Raw genomic sequence first — 19,207 nt, forward strand, 5'->3', positions numbered from 1 at the left:
AAAAAATATTAATATATAAAAAAAATAAAATTTTATATCATGGAGGTTCCGAAATGGGTTCCATGCCTCAATAACTTTACACGTGGCTTGTGGGTATTGGTCCAAATTTGTGGGTATGGTACCAAAAAGGAGAAGTCGGTACCATAGCATAACCCTTATTATTATTATTATTTATTTTAAGAAAAAAAAAAGCTTTAAAAAAGGTCCACGTAGCAACGTCAGGCATAACTGTAATTTTACAGTTGTTTGAGCTCAACGGTCATCTTTGCAAACACCGGTACCCTCACCGTTGAAACCGGCGATTTTTTCTCTCCTTTGACCCCCCTCTCTCGTTCTCTCTCTACCATCGATTTTCACTTCCTCATGTCGGTTTCCAAACATCTGCAAATTCCACATGTTCACTTCCCTCCATTTCTAGGGTTTCTCCGCACATTTTCCAATGCAGATTTAATTTTGTTTATTCCATTCAGGTCCTTTGTTTAAACCTTCAATCCCTTTTTTCTCTATCTGAATGTAGATTTCTGTTTGGTTGCTGGGAAAAGAAAAGAAAAGAAAAGAAATGAAATGGAATGCGTATTTGGAATTTTTTATGTTTATTTGTTTTGGTTTAGACGTACTGCAAAATTACCTAATTGTTTTTTATCATTTCGGGAGTGAAGAAACCGAGAAAGGAAAAGAAAAGAAAATTAAAAGTCTTTTGTTTCCTAAGAAAATATAATTTTTTTTAATATTTATTTATTTGTAAAATGTTTATGTTGTTTTTTTGGTTTAAAAATAAAATAGGACCTCAATTAACAAAAGTTGACGTATTTCTCTAAATAGTTCATCATTTGTTTGGTTTCTGAGAAAACTGAGGAAAGAATAGAAAAGAGAAAAGAGGATTTGGAATTTTAAGCTTCTATTGTTTTTGGATTGAAAACAAATTGCAAGCCCTAAGCAAAAAGGGGTTGATAATCTGCATGGCTGCTGAAAAAAATTGGAGAGCAAAAAATATATGTATATACAAAAAGAGAAAAAGAAGAAGAAGAGAAAAGAAAAGAAAAGAAATAGTGTTGTCATTTAATGTTTTTTAGATGAAAGAATCATTTGTTTAAAACAGTGTTTTTTGTTTGTCATAGAATTTCTTGTTTTGATGATAATATTTGTACCAGGAATTTGTACAAATGGGGAATAAGGTGAAGGAGGAAGAGAAAATCGAGAGGACAATTCGGGGCCTTTTGAAGCTTGCTGAGAACCGGAGATGTATCAATTGCAACAGTTTGGTATGATTTTGCTTCAACATATCTTTTATTAACCAAACTGTTTGGTTTTTTCTATTTAAAATTCTGAGAGGTTACTATAGGGCGTGTTTGTTTACTGCATTGTTTTATGCATCAAACAAGTGCATCAATTTAAATATCATACAAGAAAATGAGGAATTTGTTCTTGAGCTAACAATCAGATAATTTTAATTTGAGCTCTGTTGAAATGTCACTTTGTTGTGTTGTATAGGGAATCTGCACTTGGACAAGGACTAAGATGTCAAAAGTGTCTAAAGAACTATCAAGAAATATCTCGTCAATTATCAATGAGGAAAATTTTTCATTGCATAGCCAATTTGCACTGTGCACAAAATTTTAGTAACACTGGTCTTCTGAAGAGAAACAAGCTTTTCTTTTCCGGGTTTTTTCCTGTTAGGGTGTTGGGGTTTGTGTTGTAGTGGTTTATTTTTATGGTGAAGATAAAGTTTAGCGGTCTCCACTTGTTAAGCATGTGCAAAACAAATGGAACTGAAACTTATTTTCTTCATTCCCTTGTGTGATAGTGATACACTTCACTTGTGGGCCAAGTGCCCGCATACATATGCCTGGGAACTGAAAGTGGGAGTTTTCTTTGGCAACATTCAGGGTTGTTCTCTACTTTTTACCTTTATCAAGTATGATTTCAAGGCTAACATGTCTTCTTCAATCAGGGGCCACAATATGTTTGCGCGACTTTCTTGACATTTGTTTGCACAAACTGCAGTGGAATTCAGTAAGTCTTAGTATGAGTTGCTACACCCATTGTCTTTATGTGAATGTTACTTACTTTGTTTTTGAAGTCAAGACACTGTACTCTTCTTGTTCATGTCATCATGATGCATGATGAGGTTCTATATGACATTTGTGGGAGTTTTTATAAATAGTACCAAGTTGTTTGAATATTAAGTTATTCAACTCTTGTTAAGAGGCACCTACCTGTTATGACTGATTATGTATTTTAAAACAATTCCAGTCGAGAGTTCACACATCGGATAAAATCTGTATCGATGGCTAAATTTACTACAGAAGAAGTCACTGCTCTTCAAGCAGGGGGAAATGAGGTTTTCATGCAGACTCCAAAACCATGACCTGGTTATTTTTATCTTCCTTCTGCTAATCAATTTCTCTGTTTCTAAATTCTAATTCACATGCATTGTGTTTAATTTTGACAGCGAGCAAGGGAAATTTATCTCAAAGATTGGGATCCACAACGACATTCCCTCCCTGACAGCAGGTTGTTATTATTATTATTATTATTTGACGTTATTTCAGAATCACTCTATAAATTTGCTCTGATTCCCGTGTCTGCTTCCAGTAACCTTCTCAAACTCCGGGAATTTATTAAGCATGTCTATGTGGATAGAAAATATACTGGCGAGAGGAATGTCGACAAGCTCCCAATGGTGAAAGTGGTATACTTCCACCCAGTAGTATGCGCTTACAAAACACACACAGGTTCACCATTTTTTAGAAGTGGTAAACTTCCACCTGGTAGCATGCACTTACAAAACACACACAGAGGTTCACCATTGTTTATTCGATGGACTAAACGGCCCACATAAAGTATCAGCAAAAGCCAATCTAATACATCTGGATCTCATTAATTTCATAGTGATGCTATCTGTTATAAGTTATGTCAAACTTCTCCCTGTTAATGCTATTGCTATTTGTTAAAGACGTCTCGTTTTTTGGGGGTGCCATACAGGGTAACAGTGGATCTAGGAACTCAAGTCTTGAGGTTGCATGTGAATGGCGTAACAGTGAAAGATCTAGTCCTAGCGGAAGAAGTGGTGACAATAGTATCAGATATTACTATGATGAAAGAAGAAGCCCTCGATTTTCCCACGAACATTCAAGATCTGGTGGTTTCAGGAGAAATCCTGTCCGTTTTGAGGTAGTTGATGACAGGGTTCGAGATGATAGACTTGGAGGTGGCAGACGAACTGAAAGCAACAGATTTTCTAATGGAGAATCAAGGCAAATTAGTAGATTGCCTGACTCTCAAAGGAAGGTGGATGTATCCAGTTCCCCAGAGGTACGCCCTGTAAGCAATATTCTGGGGGAAAATGTTTCTCCTCTACATGCGGGTGAACTTCCTAATACAAATGACAAGAAGGATGCCAATGCCTCAGCTCATCCGAAGGTCAGTTACATGCTGAACTATGCGGGGAATTTGTTTTATGTATGAGAAAATTGCCTAAGAAATGTGTTTGTTTTCTTTTCTACTAATTTGAATTGTATTTTCTCAATGTTGTTCTTTTTTCTGAGGCCTGTCATTTTCTACATCTTTTCTTGATTGACTTTGAGAAATATAATTGTTATCATAATTTTCTTATGAGGAATCAGATAATTTGCATTAAACAAGCCATGGTTGGCTTGGCTTATAAGAAGCCCAATGGTCCTTTTCTAACCTCAATAAGAGTTTATGAACATGTTGGCGGAATTTTATTAATGACCTTTCAACTTAAAAAGGAGCTTAATGCGGAAGCAACAACAGTGTTGTCGCTTTGCCAAGAAGCTCTTTTTTGACTTATGCAAGAAGTTGTTTCATATTTGATAAAAGTTTCATAATACCAAGATTGTCTCTTTGCAATTATGGCTTTGGCTTAATGTTCAACTTCTATTTAAAGCCACAAACAAGAAGCTGTCCCATGAGGTCTAACTTGCTTATGCTTTTAGTCTGGCGTGCATATTTGTTCATACCCTTGATGTGCATATTGATAAGCCAGTTGCTTTTCCAGATTTACTGACTTCATAATGAGGAACAAACCACCCCTCTCAGGAAAGAAAAATAAAAATCCCTCAGGAAACTACATGAAACCTTTCAACAAAGATATGGCCAGGGGATTGAGGGGAAGTAGGATTTTAAAATAAAACTTGCAAATTAATGGATTCACAAATGCACTTAGTTGGCAAGTTGTCCTTAGCTCTCCACACCTTGTTGCATTTGAGAGGGTCAAAGATTTGTATTCCAATAGTTGAGATTATTGAGAGACTTGGAAGTTTGTGAAGAAGGTTGACATGACATGGAAGCCTTATTCCACATTTTAGTTCATAGGATGCTTGTCCTTCAATGCCAAAAGTCATTTTTTAATGTTGGCAAATACTAATGAATTTAATGGTGCTTACTTGGGTGGATAATTTGGACGTGGCAACTCTCTCTCTCTCTCTCACCCCCCCACAACCGCCCGCCCCCCCCCCCCCCCCCCCGCGTTATCACAAGCAATCACACACCACAATGATAGCAAGCATGATTAGGAAACCCTGCATGAGCCCATGCAAGAATTTTGATTACTTGCTATTCTTTAATGCAGCTTGAACTTTATTAATATAGTGCATGAGTTTGGAAACCTAAGTTTCTAAAATGCAACATGAGCTTATTCTTTGAAATGTCATCATTGCAGAAGATTGCATCTTCCAGTAGCATAAGATCTATTGATCGGAACCCTACAGAACCTAAAATGGCAAACTCAGGAAGCCTGATTGATTTGAGTTCCAATCCTGGTCCTGCTGATGCTGCAGCTGTCTCACAAACACAGCCAGCACCTTCATCTACCGATATTGGAAACTTGGCCTCCGGGGAAGTATCATCAAAAAATAAAGCCTCTGATTCTCCAAGTACAAATTTTTTGGAATCTTTGCTGTCAGAATTATCAGTGCCGGCAGTTGTACCTGGCGGTAACATCTCTGAAGGACCGAGTAGTGGTAACATGCTAACAACCCACATTGTTGGTGTTTCTTCAACTTCACCTCCAGTGAACATGCTGGAATTACCTGATAACAGCGGTGCTTCTATATCCACATCAATGATCAACAAATCAATGCTAATCCCTAGTGAAGGTGCTCCAGCAGCTTCACAAGTGGGGAAGATGCCAATGTTGGCTGGTGACAGTGGTGATTTCATTGATGAAGTTCCTGAACAGCTGCAGTTACGAGACATGCAGAAATGCTCACCTTCTGCATCCCCTTCTGCGGCTAGTAGCTCAACCAGTCAACAGACTTCTCAATTGGGTGGAATTCTATGCGGTCAGGTAAGATGCAGAATGTGGCCATTTTCATATCAAGCCTCGAACTGCAGTTTCCCCATTAATCCTCAGATGGTTGCTGATACAGAACCATTAGAATTCCACTGATAATGGGATTTTGACATAATTTGCATCAAAGTCGAATTTTTTTTGAAATGTTTCACTTCTGGGAGTGCTTGAAAATAATATTGAATGTAATAAGTACTTGAAATGTAGAACCCTGCTATCTCTTGTTATGTTTTCTTTAGATTCATTGGGGGACTAAATCTGTTTCTTCCTGTGCATATGTATAGCCACAGACTTCATCATTTCTGTCAAACACAAGAGGACCTTTTAGCACCTCTGAAAAATCTTCTCAATCTGTCTCAGAACTGGGACAAGGTATAAGTTCTCCAGTTGGATCACAGCCTCCTCAAATGGAAGCAAAGCCCAGTGGAAGAAAGGAACTTCCAGCGGTAATATCATTTCTGCATATATTTTCAGCTTCTACTTCTTCGTCATCTTCTTCAATTTTTTCTTAATAGTATATTGAACTTTCTGCAGGACCTTTTCACTGCAACCTATTCACCAACCCCATCACCATTCCCAGGTTGGCAAACTGGTTCACCTTATGGCATGGGATTTAGGATGCAGTATCATCCTGTTGCAATGGTATCTTCACTCTGAGATAATGAAGTCAAATTAATTCTGTGCTAATTCTTAGGCCTAAGTACCACACATGGATTATTAATCTGTGAAAATGAATTTTTTATTACAGACTACACCAGCCTTTCCCAGCTCTGTAAAATCAACAAACCCATTCGATTTCAATGATGAAACAACTCAAGTTCAAGCCCCAGTGGTACGCACATTTGGACTGCTTTTTCTTACTCAAGTCAATGGTTCCTTTTCCCCCTTATCTGAGTGTATCTTAAATTTGTGAGCAGTATAAGCTACAGGTTTGTACATATCCTTGTATTATTGAGTGTCTGCAATAGGTCAGGAGTGATGTCAAAATTTTACTTTGATTTTTGAATAAAATAATGAGGATTGTAGATTGATGAAGTGTACACTTGTAGTCACATGCCTGTAGTGAGATATTCTCATGAGTTGATTATCATGATCATAGAATGCTCATTTGTGTTCAAGACCCAACAGTATGGAAAATTTTAATTTTCTCTAAAATAATTCTGGTTCAATTTGTTGCTGGCTGTTTTCGCCCAGTATCATGCTGAATAGCAAAATATGCTGTTCAGTTTTGCCATTCAGGTATGGGAGAATGTTATTGAATCTTTATTCACTAGAATGAGTAGAGATGAAGAAACAATAAAGTGAAGCAGGAACATTGGTTTAATAGAGTATGAGACATGATGCGCGGGTATTTGGTATGATAGTTGCATGATTTGTACTTCATTATAAACTCATACATGAAGAACAAGCTAGATGTTGCAATAATATCTGATTTGTCCTTACAGTCTTAGAAATTTAAGGAGATATCTTGAGCAAAAAACTTGAGCATTGTTCATGTACTAATTCAGATGGAGCCTCTGGAATAGAAGCTTCTATTCTCAGCATACTTAGACTGGGAATATTGATATGTTACTCCTGCTTGCATATATAAATTAAACATGACTACACAAACTTAAATGAATTATTTATGTCTAAATCGATCAAGCAGTTGGGATGGAGACATGTTGAGTTGAGTTGATTCTCATCTAATCATTCATTTACATAATCTGCTTAAGTTAAATGTTCCTAAACTTGTATTTTATTATTATTCTTGTGGGGATTTATTCCTTGTAAATTAGAAAAAGCATCAAAATTTTGTTTCATTGATGTAGTTCCCTTCCATGGCATCTTTGCAAGGAGCATTACCGAGTGTGTCAGCTCCTGTGGGCATATCACATGCTTCCAGTCTTGGTGTTCTTCCGCAGATGATGCAGCCTCAGTCACCATCTCATGTATCTACAATGCCACCACAATCACCTTATGCATTGGCCCTGTCTACAAGTAAAATCAAATTGTTGTCTTTTTGTCTTTTTTCAACTTCCATTCATTCATCTAAAACTTAGTCATTTACTTTTTGCCTTATGTCTAATTCAATAATCTCAGGTCCATATGCAAGACCGCAAGTACCCCATACAATGTTGCCCTCCAGGTAACTTCTTGTTTTTGACAGTTCTTTTTAACATTTCCCTTGAAGATATTCTTTCAAGAAAAAATAAAAAAAAAAAAAAAAAAGGAATCTTTGGGGATAGCTCTTAGACATCACAAAACTGTCTCAACTATTCAGTGTATTCTTCTAATGCTAGTGGTTTGGGTTCTTCCTTTTTCACGTAGGGACAACACTATTTTTTAATAAAGCATTGAAAATTTATAATTACTCTTCATTGTTTGAAACAAAAATATCCAATAGAGGGGTAGTACTAAATTTTCAACACGTTGACAAAGCAAGGGTGAACAGAAAACAGGTGCTCCCTGCATTGAAAATAGTGGTACCCGAATTAAAAGGCCACCAACAATGCGCTTCCTTGATAATGCTCTGATAAGCTTTAAATGAAACAAAGCTACATAGTGTATAAACTCTTATTTATCAAAGCCACATGAATATTAAACTGAAGTTAATGTTTTTCAGGAATAGACTGTTTCCATTTCCCTCACATACACTAAAAATGACACGACATATTTCACCATAAAGAGGTAACTTCAACTCTTCTTAATTCTCATTGCAGACATCAAGGAATTGGTAGCATCACCAGTAATGCTGCTGTTTTTGGTTCTGCAAATACAAATCAGCTGCCAGCAGGCAGATACTCGGTACCTTCTACACCGGATTCTCATTCTTTTTCTTCATTAGGGGGAAACCCATTTGGGTAGATTCAAGAACGTAAGGGTTTTCTTTATCTCATCTTGGCTTCATAATCTTCCTGTCTGGCCTCCAAAGACATTGGGATGAAGTTCAGTTCCTTTCTGGTTGAAGATTAAACGTAATAATTTTTCAGAATGAGGTGGTTTGTCTTCTGCACCATGGAAAGAAGATTGGATGTAGAACCAGAAGGAGCATCTACACATTCATCAGGTATCAAGGTATTTTTTTTGAGGTCATGACATTTTCTGTAAAATCTAATACACTGGTTACCATCATTCTCCCTTTCTTGCTGGTTTAGGATCTTTAGTGCTTGGTACGAACTTGTTGTCTTAGTCCTCTTCAAGAATGATTTGTAATTGTGCATTTGGCTGCTGTTACTATTTTTATTTCTTCAACCGTGGCTAGAGTGCTTTGTGTCCATAATAATTTGAAATGCCAAGCAAAAGAATTAAATTATTTTGCCTTCTATTCAGCAGTAATCTCATTTTAGGCTATACTCTCTATATGGATGTTTGAAGCCTTCTTTCTTGCAAGGATTGACTAAGCAAGAAAATTTGCTTGGAGATGAAATACTTTGCAGTTGCTGATTGTTGTTGAATGTAATGAAAAGTTCATCATGACCCTTTTCAGTGTTATATCGGTGTGGCGCATGTTATAACAAACCATGTCTCATTTGCCCTTCCTAGCAAAATTAAACTTCAGTCTCCAAACTACTAATGGTGGTAGGGGAAGGCTTATATTATTTTTTAGTGGGTTTGAAAGCAAGCTCTTACTCAAAAGGGGAAATGGGAGCTACCATTAAGCTAGGGCCAAATTCATTGCTTTTATGTAATTCTGCCCCCTCTAAATATATATCTTCTCCTTGTCTTGCCCTCCATGATAATTTTTTGGCTTTATTACTGCTCCAAACACTAGACCCCATTTTGTGAAGTTTTGATGAACTTACAACAAATCTCTTGTAATGATCCACTCCTTATACAGATGTTATCCCTTATGACTTTAAAACATGCCTACTCAATTAAGGGGAGCCCACTACATAACTAGTGCCATTTGTTAAGTTCACGAAGTGCATGAGCATGAGTAGCACTTGTATATTGTTTTGAAAATTCAAGAAGTGCATGAGCATGAATAGGACTTGTATATTGTTTTGCAAACATTGAGAAACCACCATCTCTTTGCTAAGTTCGATAAATGTGAATTTTGGCTTGACAAAGTTTTTCTCCTCAATCATATGGTTTCCAATGATGGGATTTCCATGGACCCTAGTCAAGAAGAAACATACCACAATGGCTAAGATCAAGAGTTTTTTGGGTTAGTTTTACATATGTTTTATAAAGGGGGTTCTCTAAGATTGCTTTGAAACCATTATGTAGCAACCACTCCTTGTATAGAATATAGATATTCTTGGTTCTCAACCCAATTGACCCTCACAGCTTTAAAATGTGTTTACCTAGTTAAGAACTATATGGGACCAAACAAACATGCATCTCTTATAGGGTTGTCTGGATAGAGTCCTATACTGGGGTTGGAGATTGACTTTGATACCATCTGTAGTGACCCACTCCCTCATGTGTAGACATTCTCTAAGATTGCTTTGAAATCATTATGTAACAACTCACTCCCTATTCCATAGATATTGTAGGCCCTCATGGATTTAAAATGTATCTACCCAGTAAGAGAAGCCTACTATGGGGGGCCCAATAAATAGACATCCCTTATGGGGCTTTCTAAATAGAGCCCTACTACACCAGGGTTGTAGATAGGATTTGATACTATCTATAATGACCCACTCCCTCTTGTGTAAATATTATTAGCTCTAAGCCCAATGGGCCCTCAGATCTTTAAATGTGTCTATCCAATTAAGAGGAACCTGCCACATATATAGTGTAAGGAACTTTTTCCCTTAACCGGTGTGGAATATTATATCACATATATACTCTTTGCTTTTCATCCTTATCAAACTTGGTGAGGCCACTTGCCAACTTAGGGTAAAATTCATTAACTAGAACACAATATTTTGAGGGACAAGAAGCAATTAGTTTCTTAAACTTCACCTTATAACTACACAATAGTTGCCAAGTATCAGAAACAAAGGAGATGTAACTGAAAATGGAGTTTGGGAAGTGGAATGAGAATGTTTATGGGAGGACACGTGGAAAGAACAGGACGTCAGTGGGAAACAGCTGGTCCCAACCTCCACTGTATTCGAATTCAAAAAGGCAGAGAGCAGGATCTGCTGGGCCAAAGCAGGCTAGAGGGGTCAAAGCCCAGTCAACTCTCCAGGATGGGATTCTGGCCTCCAAATATATGACAAGGGCCCATTCTTTTAGTAAGCCCAGCCCATAGTCTGAAATTGACGTGGACTGGAAGAGGGAAGTCCATGGGAAATGCCCGATTCAGTTGTTGGGCCAAGAGCTGGGAGACAATCAAGACAGATATTCGAAGGGCCCTTTACACAGAGCTATTCTTTCTGCAAAGGGGAAGGCGAAGGCAGGCCACGAAGATTATGAAAATCAACAAAGGGGCTCCGCGTTGAAGTGCGGTTCAAAGAAGCTGTGGAATGCTCTGTTTTCTTCAAGCTCTGTATGCCGACAAGGGGATCAAAGCCGAAGCGAGCCACTCACGACTGAGAGATCGATGCCAGTTAGTGATACTCTTCCATTGGAAGACGTCTCCGTAGCGGGAACACAGTTGGTTCAAGGGTGTTCTGAGGAAGGAACGACATCGACGAAGGAAAACGCGGAGCAAAGGAATCTTCTTAGGGCTCCTTTTCAATCAAAAGGGAAGGAGAAAATGCGCAATATTGCTAAAGGAGAAGACGGAGCAGGTTTTACGGGTTTTGTGGGTTGTTCTCATAGTGAATCTTTAGTCACGGATCATATTTCTTATCCCGCAACTAGAGAAAAAGGACTCAACTTTGAGGGGTACTGTGGAATTACGAAAGTGGAAATTTTCGAGGTATCTTCTCATCATTTTTCTCAGCCTTCTCTGCCTTTTCATTCTCCTTTCTCTGGTCTGGCTCCTCCATACCCGAGTCCTTTTGCTCTCGATCTCTCCATTTCAGCATTTCAATCCCAGTTTCCTACGAAAAATCGAGTGTTATCTGAAATTTAAAAAAAAAAAATGACGTTGGGGCTTATCGTCTTGGGTCTGTTGGCATTCCTAACCATGATGATGAGGTGCCCCAGCTGGCTAGATTGAATCTTTTGTCTGAAAGCTTTAATTATGATAAGACCAAACCCAGCTCGCCTCATGGGGCCCCTATTCTGGGTACAGTTAGCCAGGGAGACACAGAGTTCTCCCAGATGGGTGGGTTCCAAACTGAAGGTCTTTCCCCTAGCAAAATGGCTAAAGTTTGTTAGGTCTTAAGCTCCTTGGATATTAAGGTGTATTCAAGGCGAAAGAACATAATTGCCACAGACATTTGAGTTCTGTTGGCGTTGGTTTGGAGGTATAGGGTCAGTGAGGTGTTTTTATGAAGATCATAAGCTGGAATATCAGGGGGTTGGGATCTAGGAAAAAGAGAAGGGTGGTTAAGGATTTCTTGCGACTTCAGAATCCGGATGTAGTGGTGTTCCAGGAAACAAAAAGAGAGGTGTGCGACAGAAGGTTTGTAGGAAGTGTCTGGTCGGTTAGGAATAAGGAGTGGGCTGCTCTCCTGGCGTGCGGGGCTTTAGGAGGGATTTTGATCATTTGGGACTCAAAGAAAATGAGCAGTGAGGACGTGGTAATTGGATCTTTTTCTATCTCAGTCAAGTTCTTGTTGGATGGATGTGGATCATTGTGGTTGTCTGCAATTTATGGTCCAAACAACCCCTTAACTAGGAAGGATTTTTGGGTGGAGCTGTTAGACCTTTTTGGCCTTACTTTTCCTTCATGGTGTGTGGGAGGTGACTCCAATGTTATAAGGAAAAGATCAGAAAAACTGGGTGGCTCTAGATTCACTTTTAGCATGAGGGATTTTGATGGCTTTATAAGAGAATGTGAATTACATGATCCCCCATTACGGAATGCCTCTTTTACTTGGTCAAATATGCAAGAGTCACCGGTGTGTAAGAGATTGGATCGGTTTCTCTATTCAAATGAGTGGGAGTTTTCCTTTCCTCAAAGCCTTCAAGAAGTTCTTCCTAGATGGACATCGGATCATTGGCCGATTGTATTGGATATCAATCATTTCAAGTGGGGTCCAACACCTTTTAGGTTTAAGAATATGTAGTTGCAACATCATAGTTTCAAAGAGTGTTTTAGCAGTTGGTGGAGAGAATTTGAAGGAAATGGTTGGGAAGGTCACAAGTTCATGAGAAAGTTACAATTTGTTAAGGCAAAATTGAAAGATTGGAATAAAAATACTTTTGGAATGCTTAAGGAAAGGAAAAAAACCATCTTGGATGAAATAGCTAACATTGATGCCAAATGAACAAGAAAGGGCTCTCTCTTCTGATCTTACTGTTCAAAAGAGCAGTAAGAAAAAGGGAGCTAGAGGAAATAATTTTGAGGGAAGAAATTCATTGGAGACAAAAAGCTAAGATAAAATGGGTTAAGAATGGGGATTGCAACTCAAAGCTGTTTCACAAAGTGGCTAACGGGAGACAAAACAGGAATTTCATCAAATTATTGGAGAATCAAAGAGGTTTGGTGTTGGACAATTCCGAGAGCATCACAGAGGAGATATTACTTTATTTCAAAAAGCTCTACTCGAGTCCTCCTGGTGAGTCTTGGAGAGTAGAAGGTATTGATTGGTCCCCTATATCAGAAAAGAGTGCTTCTAAGCTGGATTCCCCTTTCTCCGAAGTAGAGATCTTTAATGTCATCTTTCGGTTAGATAGGGATAAGGTGCCGGGGCCTGATGGTTTCACCATAACAGTGTTTTAGGATTGTTGGGATGTGATCAAGGATGACTTAGTGAGGGTGCTTGCAGAGTTTCACAACAGCGGGATTATTAATCAAAACACCAATGCCTCCTTCATAGTTCTTTTGCCCAAAAAGAGTCAGTCAAAGAAGATTTCGGATTTTAGACCTATCAGTCTAATCACTTGTCTCTATAAGGTAATAGCAAAAGTCTTGTCAGGGTAACTTAGAGGAGTACTACAGGAGACCATCCACTCCACTCAAGGTGCTTTTGTTCAAGGGAGACAAATTCTGGATGCAGTTCTTATAGCCAATGAGATTGTGGACGAGAAAAGCTGATCAGGGGAGGAAGGAGTTGTATTCAAGATAGACTTTGAAAAGGCTTATGACCATGTTAAATGAGATTTTTTGGATCATGTGTTGGAGAAGAAGGGATTTAGTTCTAAATGGAGGAATTGGATGAGAGATTGTCTGTCGTCGGTCTCTTATGCTATTCTAGTGAATGGTAATGCTAAAGGGTGGGTCAAGGCATCTAGAGGTTTAAGGCAAGGTGACTTTTTATCCTCTTTCCTGTTCACTATTGTTGCAGATGTGTTGAATAGAATGTTGTTGAAAGCTGAGGAAAAAAGTTTTATGGAGGGCTTCAAGGTAGGTAGAAATAGGTGTAGGGTGTCCCATCTGCAATTCGCAGACGATACCATCCTCTTTGCTAGCTCTAGTGAGGAAGAACTGCAAACTCTTAAGTGTTTATTGTTAGTGTTTGGTCAAGTTTTTTGGCTTAAGGTCAATCTTGACAAGAGTAATCTTTTTGGCATCAACCTTGATCAGAATCATCTCTCTAGGTTAGCCTTGTTGTTTGACTGCAAGGCTTTAGATTGACCTATACTTTATCTGGGTCTTCCTTTGGGAGGGAATCCAACTGCTTGTGGATTCTGGGATCCAGTGATTGAGAGAATCTCTAGGAGATTAGACGGGTGACAAAAGCCTTATTTATCTTTCGGTGGTAGGATAACTCTCCTACACTCATGCCTATCCCACATCCCTAGCTACTTTATTTTTCTGTTTAAGATTCCTGCTTCAGTGGCTGCAAAAGTTGAGAGAATGCAAAGGGACTTTCTTTGGTCAAGGGTTAAGGAAAGTAAAAGAGACCATCTTGTTAGTTGGTATGCAATGTGTAAGTCGAGGGTAAAAGGGGGTTTGAGGATTGGGAATATTCCTTTAAGGAATTGCGCTCTTTTAGGGAAATGGTTGTGGAGGTTTCCTAGAGAGAGTACAACTCTATGGCATTAGGTCATTCTTAGCATCTACGGGACACACTCAAATGGTTGGGATGTCAACACTTTAGTCAGGTGGTCACATCGTTGTCCTTGGAAGGACATTGCACAAATCTTTCAGGATTTTTCCAAGTATACTCGATTTGTCGTAGGAAATGGGGAAAGAATTTGCTTTTAGAAAGATTTGTGGTGGGAGGACCAAATCTTCAAAGACCAATATCCAAGACTATTTAGAGTAGTAACGGATAAAAATATTCTTATATCTTCAATTCTCGGTTTTGCTCACCCTTTCTCATGGAACTTTAATTTCCGTCGTAATCTAACCGATTATGAGATAAAAGATCTAGAACGCCTCATGCGCTCTCTTGATTGTATGAATTTATCCACTTCCGCTTCAGATGCGAGATCTTGGTCCTTATTGTCTTCAGGATTGTTTACAGTCAAGTCTTTTTTTACAGCCTTGTCTCAAATGCTTGATTCATCTCCATTTTTCCCCACTAAGTTTGTATGGAAATCTCAAGTCCCTTTCAAAGTTAAGGCCCTTGTCTGGCTTGTGGCACACAAGAAGGTAAATACCAATGACTTGCTACAATTGAGGAGACCCTACAAAGCTTTTAGCCCTGACATTTGTAAGTTGTGTATGAAGCAAGGAAAATCAGCAGATCATCTCTTCTTTCATTGTTCTATGACGTTGGGGTTGTGGCATAGACTATTTCAGCTAGCCAAGATGGATTGGGTTCCTCCGAAAAGCATTTCAAACATGATGTTCATCAATTATAAAGGTTTTGGCAAGTCCAAGAGAGGGTTAGTTTTATGGCAAAACACGTGCATAGCTTTAATTTGGGTTGTGTGGCGGGAAAGAAATGCTAGGATATTTGAGGACAAAGCCAGGAATTCAAAGAATCTTTGGGACTCCATTCATTTCCTCGCTTCTTTTTGGGCTTTTTGTTCCACGGATTTTAAGGGCATCCCCCTTAATGTATTACAACTAGATTGGCTAGCAGTGTGTAGTTCCAATGGGACGGTGTAATGTCTTGTTATTTTTTGTGTTGTTTAGTTTTACCTTTGGCGGGAGGATTTCTCATCCTCCTTTTGTACTATTTTTTCTATCAATATATTCATGCGTGGTTTCCTATCAAAAAAAAAAAATTGTGTTATTCCTGCACTTATCACTTGTTCATTAGCATTTTCAATTGTTTCCCTACGCCCTCAAATGTAACTTGATTTGAACCATGTTAGTTGTTGAGCTGCTTATGGGCACATCCCATTTAAATTCTTATGAGTACACCTAAGATGTTTTTTCAATTCATATTAATTCAGGCTTGTTTTAACCCCCACCTAGTAACCATCCTGCTTGTTTCTTCCTTCCTTTACTTCTTCATGGTTGAACAACTTCATTTCACACACAGCATGCCAACTTATAGTACTTTAGAAGTATAGGAATACGGTTCCATTACCAAAACATTTACAGCTACTACTTGTGCTATTTTAACTTTTCCTAGATATCCTATTCAGGGAGAAGTCCTTGTTTTTTGGTGTGAATTATTAATAAGAGTAAATATATTTATAAATAGTTTCAATGAGTTATTGCAATTTTCCCGTTTAAATCTCTTGCATCCCAATCAGATAAGGCCACAAAAGTGCAGTGGTTAGCTCATTTAAGAATATCCTGACTCTCTGCCCAGATTAATTAATTGGGTTACATATTATAGGTGCACTTACCTTGTATCAGAATAACCTGATTTAATGAGCAGTTGATGAGCTTGGCCTATAAAATCAGCCCTTACTTTGAGGTAAAACTAATTTAAGAGATATACTCAAAAGGAAAGAAGGTAAGGAGGTGGGCATGGGAGCGAAAGGTGCTAAGGTTATGTGTGTGATGGTCATTTTGGTGGTTATGCTAGCCCCTCAAGTCACAGCAGGGATATATACCTGTTGGGGTGGGTGCTATAACCAGTGTGTTATCGAAATAGGTCATTCTCAGATACCAAATCTGCCATGTACTTGGAAATGCTTAAATGGCTGTCTTCCTTCTCTAGGTTCTGTTTCCAGTAAGTATTGCTACCTCGGTTGCTCTTTGGATAGGTGCATCGAATTCTCTGGTGGTAAGAGTCCTCTCCCCCTCTAGAAATGATTCATTGTTAGGATAAAAGCATGCGTTTAAACCAGTACAGTTCCTTCGTACTTTTATGTCACATCTTAATCCTAACAATAAACCCATAAACTGTTTCTCCTTGTTTTTTTGGTCTGTGAAAAGCCCTTTCATTCTTTAATAGCTAACAAGGAGTGTATTTTACATGCCAGATATACCGCAAATGGACGGCTGTGTAAGCAAATGCTCTGATCCATGCCAGTGAAGTCTCAATGTTTTGGCATTGTCTCCATGTTCAAGATTAGCCACCTTTATATATGATATAATGAATAAAGCCATGTTTCACTTCATCTATGAATCAGATTAGTATATAAAATGAAAGATTTCATTGTGGTGATCCGGATGCTCTGTTTTCTCTTTCTGCACTTTTGTTTTTATAACTAGGAAAAAGGAACATAGAGCGTAAACATAGCTAGAAGCCTTATTTGAAAGTCAGGAAAAGGTGGAATTGCTATGAAGTACTACTAGGCTTGGTTCCCAAATGCTATAGAACATGATTGACTCATATTTCTTAGCCCAAGAAGCAAATGCACAATAATCCCACACACAAACCCAATGGCTGCACTCGACCCCACCAGTGAAACCGCAGCGTACAAGATCATCACAAAGGACGACTCCTTGGAAGCCATGTCCCTAAAAGCCATGGCTAGTTCAATGCCTGCAAACAACAGCAGAACACCCAATACCCCAACAGGAAACTGGTTCAACAGCTTCGCCAAATAACACCCCAGAACCAATCCCAAAACCAGCTTGGCTGCGCCAAGAAGTGCCACACACCCACCACTCCTTCCCCCAAACTTGTACTGCCCAGGTGGCCCCCCTGCACCATGGCAGCATGGCATGGCTCCAAACGAGCACCCCACCAAATTATCAACCCAACAGTCACTGACACTGATGCCACTGTGCAGTTCTTCCCCGGGAAAAGATTGGATGATAGCTTACACACTGCAATCAGAGTTTAGCAATGATAAAGGCAATTGGGGGATTGCACCCTTGATGAACCCCTCCTTCCAAGCATGCTTGGATATCTTCACTACTTTGATGGAAGATGGCCCGACCTTCATCTCCTTCATCACATGAGGCCTTCTCACAATAGCCAAAACCACACCCAACAATAAAACAATAGCAGCAGAAGGAAGAAAAGATATGACTCTCCTCAACCTCCTCCTCCTCCTCCCCCAGGCCTCTCTTCCTCACCCCCCAAACCATCACCATCATCACTCCCTCCCCCTCCTCTGCTCTCTTCACCTGCACCAGTAACAACTACTATAAAACCAGCACATACAAGAACCAAAAGCAAGCCATCCCGCCCAATCCAATACCTCTCCCCACTAGACTTAGACTTGGAAAAGTCCTGCTCTTTACTAATATACTTCACTGTAGTCATAGCAAAAGACAGCCCCTGTGAGAGCTGAACTCCTCTCACAACAGGCAAGGGAATGAGCCTGTAAACGACCTCCATCAACCTAGTTACACCCAGAAGAAACAGAGCCCAGAAGTGCAGATTCCAGCAGCCATAACCTCAGGTATCCCAAAGCTTGATTCATTTGATATAGCCGCTGCAGCAATCGACTTCATGGGCTGCACCGGCATTGGAACACCACAAAGGGCGCCTGTGATAATGTTATAGATAGTGGTGAAGATGGGTGCAGTGTCGAGGTCGGGGTCCTTGGCTAGTGTCAAGGCCAAAACTAAGGGAATATGTGTGCCTAAATCCCTCATTGCTCCATTCAATTCAGACCATTTGGATCGAAACCCCAGATTGTTTTTCACGTTCCGGAGAGTGGCTGCAAAACCCGACAACGGTTTGGGGTTTTCCATGGTTTGGTGGGGTTGGGGTTCACTCTCCAGAAAGTGAAAAACAATCTGGCGTTCTCATATCATTTATGATACAAATACAAATTATTCTCATATCACAATTGGTGTCCTGATTTCTCCTTGCGAACAATAAGCACTTTGAATAAGTGTATGTTGTGAGATTTATTCAAATAAAATGTTGTTCTAAGTACTTTGAAGAAGTGAGTATTGTGGTACTTGTTAAAAGCTTAAAATAAAGTCTTGTTTCAAAAAGCAATTTTGACATCTTCTTCTTTAGAAAAGAGAAGTGTTGATATGAAGAGAAAAAAAAAAGACATGCAAAGCACTTTTGACATTCCACTCCTTAGAAAATCCCACTCCCTAAAAAAAGAGATGCTGATTTCTTTCAAAGCACTTTTGAGATCCTAATCCCCAAAAAGAAGTATGGATACGAAGAGAAAAAGAAATGTGTGGATATAAAGAGAAAAAGGGCATCCATTTTATATATGCGATCTCAATCATCAATGCTGGTTCAAGTGATTGAGCTTTATTGTTGCCTCCACCCACCCAATCATCAATGGTGGTTAAAGCGATTGAGCATTGTAGTCGCTTCCACCCACCAAAAAGATTTGATTGCGCACCATGATTTTTCATATTAGGATCATGTTGGGATGTAAAAAATATTTAGATTCTTTGATTAAAAGGGATGAAATATGTCAAAAATGGATTACCTGTTTAAAAATGAGGATTTCCCGACAAAAATCGTGGGATCTTCCTCCGATTGCTTATGAAAGTGATATTCAGTCCTCATGGAATTCGTTTCAGATTCCATTTGCTGCAGTATGGAGCAATGATGTGAAGAGAACTTGAAACATGACTCCATCTCCCACTCTCTCTTTCCCCACCTTTCCACATTTTCTTTCCATACGAACACCCTCACGGCCTGCTACAGCCGACTGCTCCCTTGCCGCCACAACTCCGTT

The 19,207-nt window shown here is 39.1% G+C and overlaps 1 protein-coding gene and 1 pseudogene across 8 annotated transcripts; one reads left to right on the plus strand and one right to left on the minus strand.

Annotated features, from left to right (window-relative positions):
• Positions 1 to 268: 268 nt before the first annotated feature.
• On the plus strand, positions 269 to 16,764 carry LOC117912015 (probable ADP-ribosylation factor GTPase-activating protein AGD14). 8 transcript variants are annotated; one of them, XR_004650961.1, is made up of 15 exons: positions 269 to 470; positions 1,152 to 1,262; positions 1,952 to 2,013; positions 2,254 to 2,341; positions 2,453 to 2,514; positions 2,596 to 2,692; positions 2,986 to 3,423; positions 4,685 to 5,311; positions 5,599 to 5,760; positions 5,849 to 5,956; positions 6,063 to 6,146; positions 7,126 to 7,294; positions 7,397 to 7,442; positions 8,017 to 8,371; positions 16,580 to 16,764. XR_004650961.1 is itself a non-coding variant. In XM_034826428.1 (15 exons), the coding sequence occupies exons 2-14, from the start codon at positions 1,164 to 1,166 to the stop codon at positions 8,159 to 8,161; spliced, it is 2,187 nt and encodes a 728-aa protein (XP_034682319.1). In that variant the 5' UTR covers positions 269 to 470; positions 1,152 to 1,163; the 3' UTR covers positions 8,162 to 8,171; positions 8,287 to 8,548. The 8 variants fall into 8 exon arrangements, 5 of the variants coding, with proteins under 5 accessions (XP_034682319.1, XP_034682318.1, XP_034682320.1 ...); XR_004650962.1 differs by having other exon boundaries at positions 8,017 to 8,363; XM_034826428.1 differs by lacking the exon at positions 16,580 to 16,764 and having other exon boundaries at positions 8,017 to 8,171; positions 8,287 to 8,548.
• A 100-nt stretch (positions 16,765 to 16,864) lies between these two features.
• On the minus strand, positions 16,865 to 18,447 carry LOC117912018 (annotated as a pseudogene).
• Positions 18,448 to 19,207: the final 760 nt, after the last annotated feature.

This window comes from Vitis riparia, chromosome 4 (genome assembly GCF_004353265.1).
Source record: "Vitis riparia cultivar Riparia Gloire de Montpellier isolate 1030 chromosome 4, EGFV_Vit.rip_1.0, whole genome shotgun sequence".
NCBI lineage: Eukaryota > Viridiplantae > Streptophyta > Magnoliopsida > Vitales > Vitaceae > Vitis > Vitis riparia.